This window comes from Oxyura jamaicensis, chromosome 3 (assembly GCF_011077185.1).
Source record: "Oxyura jamaicensis isolate SHBP4307 breed ruddy duck chromosome 3, BPBGC_Ojam_1.0, whole genome shotgun sequence".
NCBI classification, from domain to species: Eukaryota; Metazoa; Chordata; class Aves; order Anseriformes; family Anatidae; genus Oxyura; species Oxyura jamaicensis.
The window spans coordinates 116446204-116465428 of NC_048895.1; the positions used below are offsets into that span (position 1 = coordinate 116446204).

The 19225-nt window shown below is 41.2% G+C and overlaps 1 protein-coding gene across 2 annotated transcripts in view; it reads left to right on the forward strand.

The window, feature by feature from the left end:
• Positions 1 to 19225, forward strand: part of INTS9 (integrator complex subunit 9) — a 67047-nt gene that overhangs the window by 9691 nt on the left and 38131 nt on the right. For both annotated transcript variants that reach the window (XM_035322855.1, XM_035322856.1), the window contains exons 4-8: positions 782 to 921; positions 2694 to 2780; positions 7473 to 7593; positions 9386 to 9520; positions 14065 to 14176. In XM_035322855.1, coding sequence (XP_035178746.1) covers positions 782 to 921; positions 2694 to 2780; positions 7473 to 7593; positions 9386 to 9520; positions 14065 to 14176 — 595 coding nt within the window. The remainder of the gene's footprint in view (positions 1 to 781; positions 922 to 2693; positions 2781 to 7472; positions 7594 to 9385; positions 9521 to 14064; positions 14177 to 19225) is intronic.

The following is a 19225-nucleotide window of genomic DNA, read 5'->3' on the forward strand; positions in this document are numbered from 1 at the left end:
AATCAGATAATATGTGCTTGATGAGTGTTGAATTCCATTAGCTGCTCTATAATAACTGAGTTAGAGGTCATATATCTTGTAAATTTCTGGCTTGACACCATTTGTGTTATAGCATTACCAGTAAATATTTCTAATTAAAATTCCTTTAACAATGTGTGAAATCTTCTCCTTTCACTCTCTGAACTGCTGCCTTAGCTGTCACATCAAAACAAATTGGACCCACCCATCTGTTTTGTTGTATCATATGAATGAGCTTAATCTCTAGCTGTAGAAAATGTGAATGATAAAGATGCCAAGCATTTCGATTGGGAAAAAAACATGAATTATTTTAAGCATATGAATAAATACAATCTGCATTCATCTTTCTCCTGGGGCTCTGTATCATGTGCAGCATAAAATGGATGAGACCCTCTGCTAGGTTGTTCCTGCAGAAGTTTTGGTGCCTGGCAGTGTTCCTCGCTAAGGAAGCGAACGCATCAGTTCTTTGATAGAAGTGTAATCATAGCGCTTCTCTTGGCGGCAGCCATTTCGTTACGTGACACAGACAAACCCAGGACATGGTTTCCTCTTCAGATTTGAGAAGGGAATAATTTTAGAGGGCTTTTTAATAACCCTTGTTAATTTAAAGGCGACAACTGATGCGTGCCCACCGTTAGTTTTTATAAACCGGTTACTTTTCTGCAATATAAAGCTTAAAAAATAAATAACGAGAGGTTTTTCTGTCATTGTTTAAACTGCGTGAAAGGGTTACAGGTTGCTTATCTCTTTCCTTTCTATGCAGACTGAGCTGCTTGACCTCTCCACCGTAGATGTAATCTTGATCTCCAACTATCACTGCATGATGGCATTGCCCTACATCACGGAGTACACGGGATTCACTGGAACAGTGTACGCCACTGAGCCCACCGTTCAAATTGGCAGGTAAAAAGCCCCTTAATATTCTCTACTCCTCTTCCATCGCTGCTAAGAAAAAGGTGTAAAGGACAATATGGGTAGAGGAGTGGTGTCTAATGTTCCGAAGAGGCTCTTAGGCAGTAGCTGAACGCCAGCCAAGTCCTTAGTGCTGAAAGTGTGTTAACTCAATGTTTCCCAAACTCTGGAACCGTCTGTCATTTACAGCAGGTGCTTTGTGCTGAGCCCCGGCAGATGTGGGACAGTAGATCTTGAGTGGGCTCAGACACCTTGAGCAGCAAGTATCATAAAGCCAGCTTTAAACCTTCAAAAACCATGAATCAAAGATCTCTCCTGCTCCTCTCTGCTCCCCTCAAACAGAAGAGGAATCGCCAATCTTTTAAACAGCAAATGCTTTTCAGATTATTGCCTTGTAGTTCTTCGGTGTTTGAGATTTGTACCAGCCTCCATGCCATGGAAGGGAATTCAAGCTTATTTCATTATAAATGACAGCTGAGATTCTCTCATAAGCCCTGAACTCCAAAGAGAAGTGCTAAATTAAACCAGCAGAAATATGAATCATAGAATCACAGAATGGTTCAGGTTGGAAGGGACCTTAAAGATCATCCAGTTCTAACCCCCCTGCCGTGGGCCGGGATCATGTTGCTCAGGGCCTTGAACACCTCCAGGGATGGGGCATCCACAACTTGTCTGGGCAACCTGCTCCAGTGCCTCACCACCCTTACAGGGAAGAATTTCTTCCTAATGTCTAAACAAGTAGAAAATTTGAGAGTTGTTTCTTGATTGGATATGTCAATTGCAGCAAGTAAGGGTTGCAGGTTTGGTCCTTAATGTCGTCTAGCTGGACTTGAGCATTTCTCATGCAGAACAGCGGCCGTTAGAAAACAGATCAGGTTGTGGTATCTGAACTTCTGCTGTAAGCACTTCAAGGCAGGAACCTTTGTCTGTTAAAGGTCTTATACAAACTTTCTATGCTGAAGTAATTCTCCCTTTGTGTAAAAACAAACAAAAACTGAAGGCACTTGAAGGAGAAAGGAATTATATAAATATGAACGAGTAGTAGACGAAAGGATTTATGTAAATATGAGCTAGTAGAAGACCTTTGAACTATTGCTGGTCAATAGTTGAAGATAACAAGCACAGTATTGTTGGAGGGTGGACTCTGGTATGGTTCTCCCCACCCCAAGTAATTCTAGATACTATTTGTCTGCAGTTAAATCTGTCGTTTCCTACCTTCAAGGGGAAGCATGCATGCTGTTCACAAATGCAGTTTAGTTTTAGGCAGTGAAATCTCTAGCACCAGTTTTTAATGCCTGACATATATTTCTATGTCAAGTACTGTGTTGTGCATTTGCAGATGAGGAGGGTTCCCTCAGACATTGTGCTTGGCTTCTCTAAGTGATAAACAGGCATCAATTAACAAGTTTTTTTAATGTATTTTGTCTCATTCCTTATGGCAAAGCAATCGGTAACGTAGAAATCACCTTGTGCAGCAGGTGGGATTTTCTCTGGTCCTTCCACTTTCCAAATAATCCCTAACTCAGTAGGCTGGATCCTTTGCTGTCACAACCAGGCAGACAGAACTGGACTAGCTAAAGCTCAACGCACTCAGCAGGGGAAATAGTGGTGGCACTGGTAACTGCTGTGATGCCTCTGCAGGAAGAGCCCCTCTTTAAAACAGCCTGATAGTGTTACAGTTTGTGTGATATTCTGAAAGCATGCGGGAAAAAGTTCTGTCTTGCCTTAAAGGCTGCAGTACTAATTTAGTTATGTCCTTTCAGACTTCTCATGGAAGAACTGGTGAATTCCATTGAACGTGTGCCAAAGGCTCAGTCTGCCTCCATGTGGAAGAACAAGGAGGTACAGAGGTAAGGAACAAGCCACCTGTTTAGGCTGACTGTCCCAAAACGCTAAAACTAACCAAAGTTTAGAATTCAGATGGGCCACCTGCCACCATTTGAGATTTGATTTGCTAATACCACTAAGCAGAAAAAAAGATACCTAAGTGATGTACAGAATGCACACAAGCTTGGTTCTTGGAAGAGGAATCAAAAAGACACGTGCCTGTCCTGTTCTCCCCTCACACAGGGTAGCTCCACGATGAGAGGTTTTTGTGTTAGTGTCATAAAAAGTTGATGAAATTAGTGAGCTACTTAATTATATTGTATTGGAGTACTTTTAATATAAAATTTTATTTATATTCATGTTTACTGAAAAGCTAAGAAACTCAAGACATTGAGCTGTTGGAAGTCACTGGGAGCCAGCCACTGTGCGATGCTAACTTTCTTCCCAGGGGTGCAGCCTCTTTTATGCTTGAGCAACATTTTTTTGTTTGTTTGTTTAAAGCTTAGAAGCAAATTGAAGACTGAAAAAAAAAAAAAAGTTAGTTGGAAATTCCCTCTCTGTTATTCCACCTATGCATAAAAACAAGGTGCTCAAAAGTGAGATCTTCCACCTCTAAAATTTCTGAACCCTGTGTAATCCAAATTTTTTCCTTATGGTTTACTAATTGCAGATAATCCTCTCCTTGGAAGTAAAGACAACTTTAGGTGCACAATATGTTCTACAGAGGAGACAGTTTCATTGGTAGCACATTTCAAAGATGGGACTGGTTAAAGAAAGTTATTTTTAACAACTGTTTTGTGCATTTTAATTGATCTCCCATTTGCTATTCCTAATTCTTAATGTGGCTTGACTTAAAAGTTAAATGTTAAAAATGAATTATTTAATAAGTTATAAATATACTGCTGCCATTTTTCAGTATCGCAAAGCAAAGAAATCACAAATCCAAATACGTTTAGCTATATATTATACTCCCCTGCTGAGCATAGGAGCAGCCTTTTCTCAACACAGGAGCTGTCTTTTCTGAAGAAGACAAGCGAAATGTAGACGTAAAGCAAAACCAAAGATAATAAATTTGTTCATGATTTTGTGCTAGTTGATATATACTCTCATCAGAATAGTGGTTTTTAATTTTGGAGTCTGCTGGCCTGACTGAAACCACTCCTGAAGCTCACAGTGATGTGACGAGAGAGGACTGGAGCCATTATTCTTGTCACACGAGTGCCTGTGTTTTGTATGCACGGTATAAAGGAGGATCATATATCTTAGAGCTCATTTAATGTCACTTTCTCGGTGGTCGTATTTTAGAAAAAGTGCTGTCGAGCACTTTGCATGCCGTTGACTATTCCAGAGGTGAACTCAGACAGGTGATCTTTCTTCTGATTCAACTGGTACAGAAGGCTAGAGTCTTTTTGTTGGAGCTCTATTTAAAATACATTTTTCTGTCTTATATTCAGCTGTTTGGTAACATAAGTCATAGAATCATAGAATATCCTAAATTTTAAGAGACTGCAAGGATCATCAAGTCCAACTCCACCTATCCTAAACTCTGTCTTGAGGCTGGTATGAACCGGTGTTGTCTGTGAGCTGGAAAAAGGACAAATCCAAATTCCCTTCCCGATTGTGCCCTACGTGTGCTCTGAGTTTCCCCCTTCACTTCCCCATGCCTCTGTAAAATGGGGCTCCTATCCTCCATGCAGGCTATACAGGGACTTAATTAATGTTTGCAAAGTATTTTGAGATTCCTGGTGACAAGTGTCATGCAAGCGTGAATGGAACTGATTATTATAGCATGTGAGCAAACATCCACAAATTAACACCTGGCTAATAGCACACGCAGGGTTAGACTGACATCCATTATTTAAGAAAATGCGATCCTTGGTGTAATTTTTTTAAATACTTGGCTGTTAATAGAACAGAATACTTATTACTTCCGAGTCTAACTTTAATTTTTCAGGCTGATCAATCACCATCTCTGCTTTCCAGTTCAGCTAGTTTTACTCTGAATAGTTGGTATAAAACACAAAAGTATTATCATCTTCATTAGATAAAGCATCAAAGCATTTTAAATGCAAATACTGTATAAAATGTAATAAGTTCATTATAGCGGCTTATGTTTTTCCATTATCAGATCCAGTCTGAACTAATTGCTTAGCAAGTTTTATTGCCATTGGTTTTTATTTTAAATGTGCAGTTTTGCGGGAGCTCTGTAGATGCTCAGACAGGATATTTTTCAGGCTGATTAGGATTCAAGGGGGCTAAAGAGGAAGTTTGCCTGATGAAAGACACTTTGGTGACTACCTGCTTGATTGTTTCTTATATCTTCCTATCGAGTGGCTGAAACAGAGTGTTTCCTGAGACAAGGTAGGGGACAAGAGGGGCCGGTCTTCTAATCTATTTCAGTACCAACGCCCTCCCTTCCCTTCAGACAAGAACATGTTACACTACCTACTAAACATTAACCTTTGCATTGAACAGAAACAACCGCTCTGTGCAGATGCCCAGTTAAGAATACAAGCCCTTGAGTTGCTCAAATGTGAATTTTTTATATTAACCACTGGATCTCATGTGTCTTCACAATACAGAATCACAGAATCACAGAATTTCTAGGTTGGAAGAGACCTCAAGATCATCGAGTCCAACCTCTAACCTAACACTAACAGTCCCCACTAAACCATATCCCTAAGCTCTACATCTAAACGTCTTTTGAAGACTTCCAGGGATGGTGACTCCACCACCTCCCTGGGCAGCCTGTTCCAATGCCTCACAACCCTTTCAGTAAAGAAGCTCTTCCTAACATCTAACCTAAAACTCCCCTGGCGCAACTTTAGCCCATTCCCCCTCGTCCTGTCACCAGGCACGTGGGAGAACAGGCCAACCCCCACCTCTCTACAGCCTCCTTTAAGGTATCTGTAGAGAGCGATAAGGTCGCCCCTGTGCCTCCTCTTCTCCAGGCTGAATAAGCCCAGCTCCTTCAGCTGCTCCTCGTAGGACTTGTTCTCCAGGCCCCTCACCAGCTTCGTCGCCCTTCTTTGGACCCGCTCAAGCACCTCGATGTCCTTCTTGTAGCGAACCTTCCTGCTTATGGCTGTCCCTGCATCTGCCCACATACATCTGCTTGTTACGAGGTGATCCACAATAGGATCTTGTCACAGCGTTACTAGATTCACTCCAGACCTTAAAATATCCTCCAATGACTACCCGTACAGATTCTAAAAATTCAGGTGACAGGTCGAATGCCAGCAGGGGCACATCTGAGGAACCAGCAAAGAATGAAACCCACTGGTCTCCGCTAAGAATCCAAGTTTATTTACAACATAGCCACAGAGTCTGGGCTAATAGGAACTTACTCCTGTCACCAAGGACAATTCCCCACTTTCCTCCATTACCTGGAGGTATATTCTCTCCTTCCCAGAAGAGAAGCTCCTGAAAGCATCCAACAGTAAATGCTTCTTATGGTAGGTTAAAGGCTTTTACAGGCAATTTGCTGCAGTGCCTTGGTGGACAACTATCCACATTGTTTGGCCTTTTGTTGCTTATGACTTCCCAAAAAAGACCTTGAACGCTTTGTTTGTTTCCTTAAGCACAGTACGCTTTCAGCCAGCGTGTGTTGGAATTACAGTTATCACGCTAGACCTGTACTGCGCTCTTGGCAAGAGCTGGTCTTAATCCTTTCTTCAGTATCTTAAATTATGGAGGAGTTCAGTGACCTAGTAGATATAACAATAAATTAAATTCCTTTAAACAAATTGATCAAAGAAACTTGACCAATTTCCATAAATCTTTTAAAATTGGTTTGAATTAGCCTTTGATTTAGCATTGGTTTAATATACCAAAAAAAAAATCCTATTCTTCTTATGCATTTGGCAGCTGTGCTGCTTCCTGCCTCGGTTCACGTTGCTCAGGCAGATTTATTTCCCAGAAGTTAGCCATCTCTCTTACAGCCTGTGACATTACGGTTCACTTCTTCCCCTGACAACACTGCCCGGCTAACTTGCAGCATCTGTGGAGAGCAGAATGGATGGATTTTTTTTTCGTTAGTGTAAAACATCTTAAATACTTCCGTGTGGGGGATCTCGGAGTGCTCTGCAGTGTCAGCGAATGTCTCCTTGGCAGTGCACTCCGAGGGCAGGCGGGTTATCGGAGCTGAAGGCGAAGAGGTGGAGGTCCCATGTTCTTGTAAGACAGTGGTTACAAAACTGAGAGCAGAGGGCACATTTGCTCACGATCTGGTACCAGTGTTTGAATCACAAGGTTGCAGCTTGCTTTTGTTGTCAAATTCTTCGTTTTAGAACTGGGATGTGCAAAACAGGCACTGAACCAAGGTCCCAGCCATGTCTACCAATTCGAGCAGCGCATTTCATGTTGACGTGTCAGAACAGCCAGCATCTTTCATCGGTGGCCAAAATACCCCAGGAGTTGCTATAGCACCTTCTTCACAGCTACTTTGAAGGAAAGGCTGGGTAGGAACAACAACAAAGAGCAGAAGGAGAGCAGTGAGGCAAAACGGACAGCGTGATTCTGCTTCTCAACAGGCAAAAGGCCTTGCTCCTCACTTTGAAGCACCGGGCGTACTTAAAATAAAATTAAATTAAAAAAAAAAAAAAGAGAGAGAGAGAAAATCTAATAATCTAATATCAGGAGAATCGAAATGGGAATAAAAGCTGGTGGTCCATCAGGAAGTTCTGGAAATGCCCAGATCCTGTCGATCTTTGCAGGTTGCTGCCAGCCCCCCTGAAGGATGCAGTGGAGGTGTCTATGTGGAGGAAGTGCTACACCATGCCAGAGGTGAACGCTGCACTCAGCAAGATCCAGCTGGTGGGGTATTCCCAGAAAATTGTGAGTATCTGCATAGCTTTCCTCGGGTCAATAGCAACAACTTGCGACTAACCAGCTTTTACCCTAGAAATGACTGAGAAATGCCCTTCCTTTTCTATTTTCCTTCTAGACCCTGTGTAAGATCTAGCTATCCTAACCCAGGAAAGCAAAGCGAGATTGTATTGAACGTACCCCAGCCTGTCTCCCAGGAAGGGTGGTTGTTTGTTGGAAATCAGGGAGTATCCATTTGTTTCTCCTCATCCTCTGGGGAGGCCAATTTTAAGGCATACCTGTGAATTTAGAATTGACGGCTGGCCCGCAGAGAGCTGGGAGGATGTACCGAATGAATGTATCCTCTCTGTCTGTAAGCCACATCCCCTCCTGAGTTACTGTATCTCACTTCTGGGAATCTTTTGAGTGCTTCAGCCTCCTCCACTTTCTTTTATATAGCAAATTAGGGATTGTAAACAAAACCTAATGGTTCAACCTGAACTTCAGACGCTCCTTTCCCAAGGTTCCCAGCTAGGGTTTGTTGGCTCAAACGCCATTAACTATAATCTGGTGCAGTTTCCAGAATGAACTGAACCAACAATTCAGTAATCTGAGATACCTAAGATACGTAAGAGTTGCAGCTTGGTCTAAGAACCTGGCAGGTTGAGGGCGCTTAGACTTCCTCAGTATTGGTGGATGGTTTCTGCTCCTTTTTGAATGCCCTCACGGTGTGGATGCATCTCACTTCATTTTAGATCTGTACCTTCAAACCAATCATTCTTTTATAGTTACCGGAATAAAGGAGACATTTCTTGAGCAGATTTTATCTCTTCCCAAAGCAAACTTATAAAATAATCAGAGCCTAATTAGTCAGCTAACCCAAAACATGGCAACATCAAGAATGGTTTGGTCTCCATTTTACATATCTGCCTGTCGTTAGAATATGGAGCCTTGGTTTACAAACTCTGAAGAACAGAAGAATAGAAACCCTGTTTTGTTTTGAGAGGCATCCAAATATATATTGGGATACTAGAAAAATCATTAGTATTGCATGAATCCGATCCTTGTTCTATTATTCAGTAACCAGAAAGTAGAACACATTAGTGAAGTATACATGGATGCTTATTTTCCTTTCTCAAAGCAAGTATAACCCGTTGCTTTGTGCAGATAAAGCAACACACTTTCCAATGACATCTGAAAAGGAGAAAACTGTCAGGTTGTTTATGCTCAGAGCTGAAACTGAAATGTGAATTGAGTTTGCAGGGAGTTGTTTCTAAATCACCTGTAGATAGTATTTATAAAGAAAAAAAGTTGGTAAGTGAGGAGTAAAATCGGAAAGTGATCATGTTTGTCTTTAATTTTACATTTTCTACAACAAAATATGTGACCCAAACTAAGTTTTTTATTACTACAGAATTACTTGCCCTTCCTTCTTTCCTTCTGGCCAATAATAATAAAATTTGCCTAAGGGGGTATAGTCTTCAAAGATGTAAAGCTCCTACAAGTTTCCCCAATACAGCAAGGCCAGCTGGACTACAGTTAACTTGTCCAGTGAGAATTACGGTGCTGTGTGAAGTCAGACACCAGAGGATTAACATGGAAGAGAGACTTGACGAAGGCCAAACCTCAGGAAGTTTTTCTCAGAGCATGTGTCCTGTTAGACCTGAGGAAAGAAAAACTGCAGACATAAGACAAACTCCATCTGAAGACAGGCCTTGAATAGCAGAACTAATTTTTAATTGATTTAACTGATGATAAAATGACCGGTTCTGACCTTCCTCAGGGGCTCTCTCAAGTTAATATCTCTTGTTGTGTGTTTCAGGAGTTGTTTGGCGCTGTACAGGTCACTCCTCTCAGCTCAGGCTACGCTCTTGGAAGTTCCAACTGGATTATCCAGTCGCACTACGAGAAGGTTTCCTACGTTTCAGGATCTTCTCTGCTTACAACGCACCCTCAGGTACAGCCATTTTTGTTAGTCTTCTATAAGGAGAATTGTCTTTACTCAAAAAAGATAAAAAATAAAATAAAAAACAACAGAGGCTCACCCAGATGGGATCAGGTAGAAACTGTGAAACGTACTTCTTTTAGCAGCTGGCTAGACCTTGAATAGGCGTTGAGAAGACAGAACACCTTGGTAAGTGGACAGGTATCAATAGTTGCTAGGGAAGGACAATCAAAATTCTTTGTTATTGATGACTTGATGTTAACCTACTCACCACCTGTGAAATTCTCTCTCGCATTAAATAGGAAAATTTCAGCAGAGTTAAACAATAGACCATTAGTGACTTTTTAAAAAATCCATATTTCACTAAAGAGTCTTTACAGACAGTTCGCAGACTGCTTCTATATCACTTCTGAAACATCCTTCCTTGGGAGAAATGATAGCTAACTGGCTGCCAACATTTCCACCCTGCTCTGCTAAGGGCAAAGTCTTTATAGTGCTGTAGATGTAATTTCCAGTAAATTAATTCTCTCTAGATCCATAAATTCTTAGTGCAAAGAATGTCTTGAAGTTTGCAGTACTCTGTGCTTCAGAAGTTGTCAAAATAGTTGAAAGCAATATTAGCAGGAGGTATTTAAAAATAATTTAGAAAATGTGTCAGGTTCATGATCAGTAAGTAATTTCCCCCAAGGTGAATATCTGCTAAAGAGTATTGCTTCTGAGCATCCTTCATTTAAAAGCTTGATCTCAGGAGCTGAAAAACTACAGTAGATAAACCATCCTTAATAGTATGGCTGTACTTAGCTGCACGCATTGTATCAGAGTCTCCAGATCCTTTTTTCTCATCTGCCTCAGACTGGCCTGGGCTATACTGTTTCCAGACCTAGTGAAGAAGCTGCAACAGTATTTGACAAGACGTGAATAAAATGTTTCAGGGAGGAGAAACTTTGTACTATAGGAAGTGGTTTGGTAACTGAGAGTATTCTCTGTTCATTGACGTGAAATGGTGATTCGGTTTATCAAATTAGTCTGATCGTGTGTCATCATTTTCCACAAGTGAACATTTGTCTGCACTGCTGGTAAAATCCCTGCTTTAAGGAAATGACCCTGCTGGGGTCACCATCCCTGGTGGCAGGGAATGGGTGTGAATGATCTGCCTGGTAAGAGCACAGCCCGTGGGCAGCAGGTTCCACTCACTCACTGCAACCTGCAGAAGAAATGGTAGCAGTTAGGCAGGGCAGTTTCAGCTTTAACAAGTGCAGGAAATGGTACTGCAAGCCTACCAGAATCCCTAAGAACCTACTTGGTTTGCTAACAGGAGATGAAGGCTGGACAATTCACTCTGATGCTGTTTCTGGTCCCAGATGGTCACTGAGATTCTCGTATTTATCATACAGCCCATTGCACTCTGCATTATTTTATACTAAGGCATAATCTGAAGGAATAGCAATACCAGGTAGTTGGGTAGTTGCCCTTTTCTTGTAACCACATCACAGATGTTATCTATGATTCTATAGTAACTAGTGGTTTTTGAGACCTAACAGTGAGCTCTTCATCTATTTAATGCGTTGCACAGATATTATATAGTGATAACAGTATCTCGATTAGTACAAAGCCTAAATTATGTTCAACAAATGAGCATTTTTTCATTGAGAAGTGAAACGTTTTTTGTCTGACCTGTTTCTCCATAGCATTGGGGTGAGCAGTCATAATGAAACTCCAGTGTCAGACACTGCATTTTCTTGGTGGTGATGTTTTTTTAAGATAAAGATAAGATATTTTTAATATGTATATAAAAACATATCCTGAGCTTTTTGAATGACACTGAAATATTAGTACTTTTCCAGCCTTCTGGAACTCCCTCCATAATTATTAAAAATGAGTATCAGGTGACCAGGCTCAAATCAGCATTTTGCTTAGAGAAAACACAAGATTATTTGGACAAGACACAGATTATTTGGACATACTACTGGAAGAATGCTGCTGCTTCTTGTATCTTGTCTAATATACACAATACCAGCCTGGAGAGCATTTCCTTTTGTCAGTGTGGAAGCAGGATGAGGTTCATCTCACTCAACTCAAACAGACTTTTGGGTTGATCTTCGACACGGCACCATGAATATCTTGTGAAATCCTCAATGGGTCTTCGTAGGAAGTGCAAGAGAAGGATTCAGCGAGGCTGTATCATAGCTGCTGGAAATAACTGAAGAGCTTTGAAAAAGGTTTGTTTGAGAGTTAGGTCTGGCACCATTAATTGTTCTCTTTACTTCTGTGTTCTGGCAGATGGTCTCTATTGAAAGTTTTGCCTCATCCTCTGATGAGGCTAGAATTGACACCATTGCCTGTTGGCACCAAAGTGGAGAATGGGAGTTGACAGCACAGGTTCAGACATGTCACTAAAAGCCTTTTAAGACATATTCTTTACATTAACCCACAAAAATCGATGCGAGCCCTCTCAGTGCAATAGCAGCAGAAATTATGTGTATCTAATATGGCATAATCGTTATGTACATTATCACAGACAGATTCGATATTATTTTTTATTGCATTATTGGCATTTCATTTTCATGGACACGCTATGGAGAGTCAAAGACTGCGATAAATCTCATGTAGCAAGTCTGGTCCTACAAGGTGATACACCGTGTAAACTTCTGTTGAAATTGGTATGAAATTCCTTTGCACGTTTGAGAGTGCAAGGTCTTTCTCAGCTAATCAAGAGTGGCACTGAGGGACTGTGAGCAAGGGAACTAACTGCGCTCATCTTCTGAGTTCAGTAGAGAAAATCTGTTCATCAGTCCTCCTCTGGTAGAAAGGTAGAAATCTTTCCTGGTTGGTGAGACCAAAGAGAGTCTATTAAGAGTAAAATAACCATAAAATACCGTGCAATTAGCTGCAGTTGCCCTCCTTTGCTTGAATAGTGGTTGTGGGAAGTGCATCCCAGCCCAGAGCAAGGCGAAAAGTTAACTTTTTACCATGGCCATTCTGTGTCTGCAGAGGGAGAAGTGGATTTTGTCGCTTCAAGATTGGGTTGTGCTGGATTTTGAGTATCAAGAATATATGCATTCAGTATCAGGTCACACACGTATAATTTCTGAATTCTACTGTATTTTTGCTAGGGGAAAGACGTGAACATGCATTTTCCATTCTGCTTTAATAAGGTGCCTGTATAAAGTCTGTTGAACGATCCTCAGTGAAAAAAGTGTGAGCCGATACAGTCAAAGCAGAAGCGATGTTTGCTTCAGTGTTACGCAGCTTCCCAGTGCCCAAGACACCACACTATTTCCTCAGACCATTAAGTCGTCAGTCCCTCTGCTCCACCTGCGAGCCACAGGATAGACTGTGCAGCTGTGAGCTCCTCTGTCCCCCAGGAAGCAGATGTGGCCTGGGCAGAAAGCGTGCAAGATGATCCTCATGATAACCACCCTCAGCCCTAACCACACAACCTAGGTCTGTACCTACGACTGGAGGCTCTCGGTACAACATGCACTGCCGACCCAGTGGATCAGAGGTCATAACCCTCTGAAGACATCGATTTCACTTTGATACAGCTTAGCCTCTAGCACAGCCTTCAAAGAAAGATCCAAGATAAAGACATAGCACTAGTCAGGTTCACAAGGGAAGATTGGTAAGGCAAGTCACGTTTTCTCTGTCAGTTTAGCTCTGGTGTTGCATTGGGAACACTGTGTTGTTGTTGTGTTGTGTTGTGTAGTTGCATCTGGGATTTTTAAGCCATTTTCAGCTACTGGCTTTTAAGATACTTGTATGTTGGGCATGATATAGCTACATCGGGGAAGACATGTAGCTATATCACCTCTTTCTTAGATAAATAAGCAAAATGTATCAAATTAAGGAATCGAAAACAATTTCTAATTTCTACCAGCAGTAGCCATTTCCCATTTCACCAGAGACGACTTCTGAAGATCCTGCACAGTTTTAAATGAGAACTTGAAAGTCGTGGTTGTAATACTGCAGGCAGAAAAGCAGGCTTCACCATCAAGGGAGAGCCCTGTGCTAAGTTGAGTTTCATACACAAAACTGAGAGCTTCGAGCCCCAAGTCTTTTGCCGATCTCACCTCTTTCAAAGAGAATTCACTAAATGGTAAAACTGGGGGGGAAATGGTGCTGCGCCCTGACAAGACAATGAGCACTAGAAATCAATGCTGACACCATGATTTGCGAAGGCCGGTTGGAAATTAGTACAGCCAAGATAGGAACACAAGCATTAAACCCTTCCTGACTGCAAAAAAATTGTTGTCTTTTCAGTTGTTCAGCTCCTAAGGCCACAAAATGATTAGTCTATGGAGAATACCACTCTGAGTTGCATCCAATTACAGTTCCATCACTTGCTTTGTGCTGTAAATATGCAAGTAAACAGTCTTGTTTTTATTAACTCCAGTTGCATTTCCACAGATAGAGGGACATTTGGTTTAACGTGTTCCATTTGTTCTCCTTCTTGATCACTGTATCTTTTATGTATTGCAGTTCTCTTGGTGCAGAGCAGAGAAACCTGTGTTATGACTCCCATGTTACTCATTTTGTCTCACTGTACTCTGTTTCAGCCCATGGACCAGGCTTCTCTTAAAAACAGTGATGTTCTCATCCTGACGGGTCTTACACAAATCCCCACTGCTAACCCAGATGGCATGGTAGGAGAGTTCTGCAGCAACCTGGGTAGGTCATTGGAAGAAGTCTTCTGCGTGTTTTATCATCTTATTCATTGCTTTGGGTGGGAAATAATTCTGAGATTCCTGGAACTGAATAAGTTGTCCAGCTATAGCTTCTGGCATAAAACTAGCTGTTTAGATTTTACGATGTGCTCCTGATGTCATTAATACAGTAAGTGCTTAGAGAGACACAAGTTGTACCTAAAATGTTTTGGAATGGAACAGGTATTACAAGATTTAATCATCTGCTGCTCTTGGTTTGCTAAGTATGTCACTTAGCTGCCAACAGACTATGTGTTGCCTAGGTTTTGGAGATTGTTCCCATCTGAAATATTACTGTTTCCTTCCTGTATATAAGCCAGTGTAAAATCTTTACGCTTTTTTGTGATTTTCAGTTTTGAAAACAAGCACATCTGCTTCCCTTCTTACACCTGATTTTTAAATATATCAAAAGCAAACAGCACAATCTCTGCTTAAAAAAATATATCGAGATATATTTATAGTCCCCAGAAATATAAAACCTAATCAGACGCTTTCACAGCTGGAAAAGCTGATAATTGCAAAGCTGTGATATCAGTGTGAATGGCAGCATTTTCCAGCCTGTTTGGAATGTCACATCCAGTACTGTTCTCTCCTTTTCTCCCCTTCCTCCACCTCAGTTCTTCTGCACTCTCAGCCTTCTATCATCAAATAATTTTCTCAGGTCTGTCTTGTTGTGTATTGCCTGTTCTTTTTGTCAGACATTTCCTGTTTATTTTGAACTATTTTTTTTTTTTTTTACAAAGAAGACTGAAAACATCAGGATAGGAGGATTGTTATAAGGATTTATTAAAAGACATTAGAAGTCTAAATCGGGGATCTTCACCATAAGCAATTGTTCTGGTCCCCATTGCATACCTGGGAGAAATTGGAGGTACAATATTTAGGTGGCTTACCCAAAGTTGCAAGATAAAGATGAGTACAGACTGAAGGGCAAATAATTCTTAGTCTTACTTCTTACATATGAATCTACTCTTGGAGAAGGAAAAAAAAAAAAAAAAAAAGAAAAAACAATACTACTTCAATTTTAATAGCCTTTTGCATAATCACAGATGCTGCCTATCTGTGTATTATCTCACAATCCCAGTATGGAGCTGCCGCAGTAGTGGAAGGGAAATAATGCAAGGGATGTGGTAGATTGCTCCATCACCCACCATCTCTAAATCAAAATCAGATATCCCTGTTCAGAACATGTTTCAGTTCAAACAGGGGTCATAGGTCCTAAGTACAGGGTGAAATTACGTGGGGTTTGTTTATCTGAAAAGGTGAATTACAGGGTCAGGGTGATTCCTTGTGATAAAAATACCTATTAATAGGGTGTGTTTTGGCATTTTATGAAAATAATGATCTTGGGATATACCAAAGATCCTGTTTGCCAACATCCTGGCTCCAGCAGGGACCACGAGCAGACATATAGAGAAGAGCAGAAGAATAGGGTGAGATTAGATGATGCTTTCCCCTCATAATCTCATAGCCTTCAACTATTTTTATTTCAGGAATTTCCTGAATCAGACCTGGTTTTTGCATAGTTAGGAATGCCCAGTGGATTTCTCTTCCAGGAACTTGTTCAACCTCTCCTTGAAACTGTAAATTCTTAACACCTGTGACTTCCTTTCCTAAATGATGCCTATGTTTGTGTGTGTGTGTGTGTTACAGGCTGTGTTTTCATTGTTTTCATGCATTGCTAATTTTATTACAAGCTGGAAGATGAGCTTTGGTGGCCTTGTTATGCTAGATCCAAATCTGCTGCCCTTCTCTGCCCCTTCTGGACCTTTACGGGGCTCACTGTCCCCCCTGACTGATGGTAACATAATTTCTATCATCTTATCTTACTTAAACCACCAAGGAAACAGGTCTGAGCCGAGGTGTCAGCCTTTATACTGGAAAGGGTGAGGAGTGGTACATGTCCTGCTGCCAACTCTGCTGCAAGTTATCCACCAAATGCAAGCAGCTTGGTGGTCACTGGTGTCTTAAACTGCAACAGCTGTTTGCTGAGTAAACAATAGTGAGGCTGTTGTTAATTAAAATGCTTTTAAACTATTAAACAGTGTCTTAAGGCTGTAGCTTGGGCTAAGCAAAATCCAAAAGATGGATGCATATAAATAAATGTGTTACATATGTAGGTACAGGTGGGTGTTTATCTGCACAAGTTGTCCTGGTTTACAGAAACATTCTGAACTATTTTGAGGGTTTTGCAGGTCTTCACGCCAGCTTCTGTCTTGAAAGAGATAAACTCAGAGAAATTAGAGAACTATGAAACATGGAAGGAAGATACATGCATAAAATGATGCCTCTGTAAGAATCTGGAATTTGAGCGGTATTGCCAAAAAATGCATTCACCTGAAAAAATCAAATAATTCTATGAACAATGCAGTGGTAGGACTGTGTCTTACCAGCAGTATTTACACATCTACCCCAACATCAGGAGAAGAAAATAGCAAATCCGTTTTCTTGCAAATGTATAAAGTCCAAAATCCAATAGGTTACTGTGAAAAGCGATATTGGAGGCAAGCTGAGCACAATAGCTTTCATATATTTCCCCATTTCCAAAACAGTCAGGGAACTTCACAAGAAGCTCAAAATACACTTAGTAGAGGCAGACAGAGCAAATTTAGCAAAAATGTGTATCATAGGGTAACGGCATGTTTGTGAGTAAGCGTTGTTAAGCACAGAATTGAAAGTGTGAAAATTTCACCTTGATCTCTGTTTTCATCCCAGCATGTAGAGTCGTGGACGCTGGTTCCCATTATTACCATGTCACATGTGTGATTTGCTCTCCACATTGTGCGTGCTCCTCTGAAACTTTGTTGTGTCTCCGAATTCATCTCTGTTTAGCCCAAACCCCCTTTTTTTTTTGGTACAGCACTGCAGCACCAGCACTCTGCAGCTTGAGGAAAGCAGTTGTATTTTTATATTGCTTTGGGCATCATCAGCAAAATTGCCAGACTATCTGTAGGGACAGTTTTGTGATATTTTGCGTGCGTGTGTGGTCGTGCCTCTCTGTGCGTGTGCACATGTTTATATAAAGCAGAAAAGAGCACAGTTTGCTTTTTAGGTGCCAACTTGACCTTGCGGTGGCAGCTGTTGGAAAAGCAAGTATCTCATTGTGAGTTGTAAATTGAACAACTCGTTATGGAGCTACTGAAGGAGACTAAATTTGAAATGCCAAGATTATTAGGCAACTTTTTTTCAAGGGAGTGCAGCCATCAGTCACAGAGATAAATCAGGCTTTGAACAGCTTTCAAATATACGTGTCTTCTTAATGACAACTGTAGAAAGTTGTATGAGAGAGCCAGATTGAAGCTGCCACTTGGACGGAAAGTGATATGCTTGTACAGGTTTTCATCCCTGTTTCGGAGAAACTGGGAGGTAATCCTCATCCCTTTATGAAAACACCTCAGAGCACCACCAGGAATTAGTGCCCAGCTGTTTAGATCACTCTCTGTGGTCAGCAAAGACAAATAAACTTGCACCAAGGAGCTGAGTAGTATATTCTAAGCCCAAAAGTTGACACACACAGTCTCGTCAGGGTTGCTGTGTTGCTATCTTTTCCTGTCCTGAGGACTAGGCCAGGCTGAAAGGTGCATCACTGTGCAGCCAGGAACATGAAATCTAAGGTGCCAGCAAGCCTGGGTTTGTGGCCTGGTCTGCGGGTGGAAGAGTATCCCCCTCACTGGACTTGATTTTATATTAATTATTGCTAGCCAACTCTCTAGTTTTCATGGGAACTGAAATTCAAGTTGGCATCTGCACAAAGGCCTTGCCCGCCATCTTGAACGTCTGGTTTTCAATCGAAAAGGCCTGAGGCTCCCATAGCGAACCAATGGCTGCAGGGAAGGGAGAGCTACGAATTCAAACTCTAAGGCTTAAGAATGAAACTCCCATTTTTTTTGGCCTGGGCAGATCCTTTAACTAGTCCATTATTAGACGAAAACTGCCTCTTAAAATGGGAGAGATTCAGTATTGGTGTTAACTGGGTGAGTTGATGCCTGAGTGAAAGAAGAAGGAACCCATTCCCAGGAGACCCATACCTCACTGTTTGAGCCAGTATCCTCATTCAGGACGTAGGCAGAGGTGCAGCCATGTGCCTTTCCTTAGGATTTCCCACCGATTACTAATGTACTCTGCATCCTCTGCCTCTGTCCGTGCAGCATCTGTGCTGCTGTGGATGTAGGTACTTATCTTTCCTCTTTGTGGAATTTTTGGTTGTGTAACGAGGCAACGTAAATTCTGCTCCTGGAGCCAGAGGCTTAACTTTCAGCCCCCAGATGGTTTTGAAAATATCGTTCATAATCTCATTCCTCTCCTCACATCCTGTTTACAGATGGGATAGTTTAGGCTTGCACATGTAAGAGGGATAATATAACACATTGCTGGGATTTCTTGTAACATTTCAAGTTGTTGGCAAGCATAAATTATTGATATTAATATTCACAAATATTTTGATGGTAGAGTTTGTATGTGACCTGGAGAAAACCTAAGCAATAAACCCACTACACTGCTGTTAGTGTTTTATTATATAGCTCTGATATATGTGTTTTTGACCACTGTTCTTGAGTGCTGCATCTAATAGGTACTGACTCCTAAAAGGAGCTGAGCACCTAAATGCATGTGAAAAATCCCACCGTGGAGTCTGTGCATTTCCCTAGACTCCATAAAACCTTGAACCATTCAGCCATAAAAATCTTCTTTGAACATTTAGGTGGTGGAAAAGACCCTTTAATGTTCTAGATCTGTACCCTATCAAAGCTTATCAATAAACTGCAGTCAAGGAAGTGATTATGGCAGGATTTAATATCTGCATTTTCAGGCTCTTTCACAGCGTTTTGTGTAATGCATAATGTTACTGCTGCTGCACTGCAATTAACAGCAGTAGATGGTTTTACCCCACGACCACAGATGAAATCTTAGTGAGGCAGCCACTGCTTAGTGAACTGAACAAAGTATTTCCTCTTTCCCATAAAGTACAGCATTTCTGTAATTCATCCTGCCAAAAAGAACAAAATGTTTGCTGTTG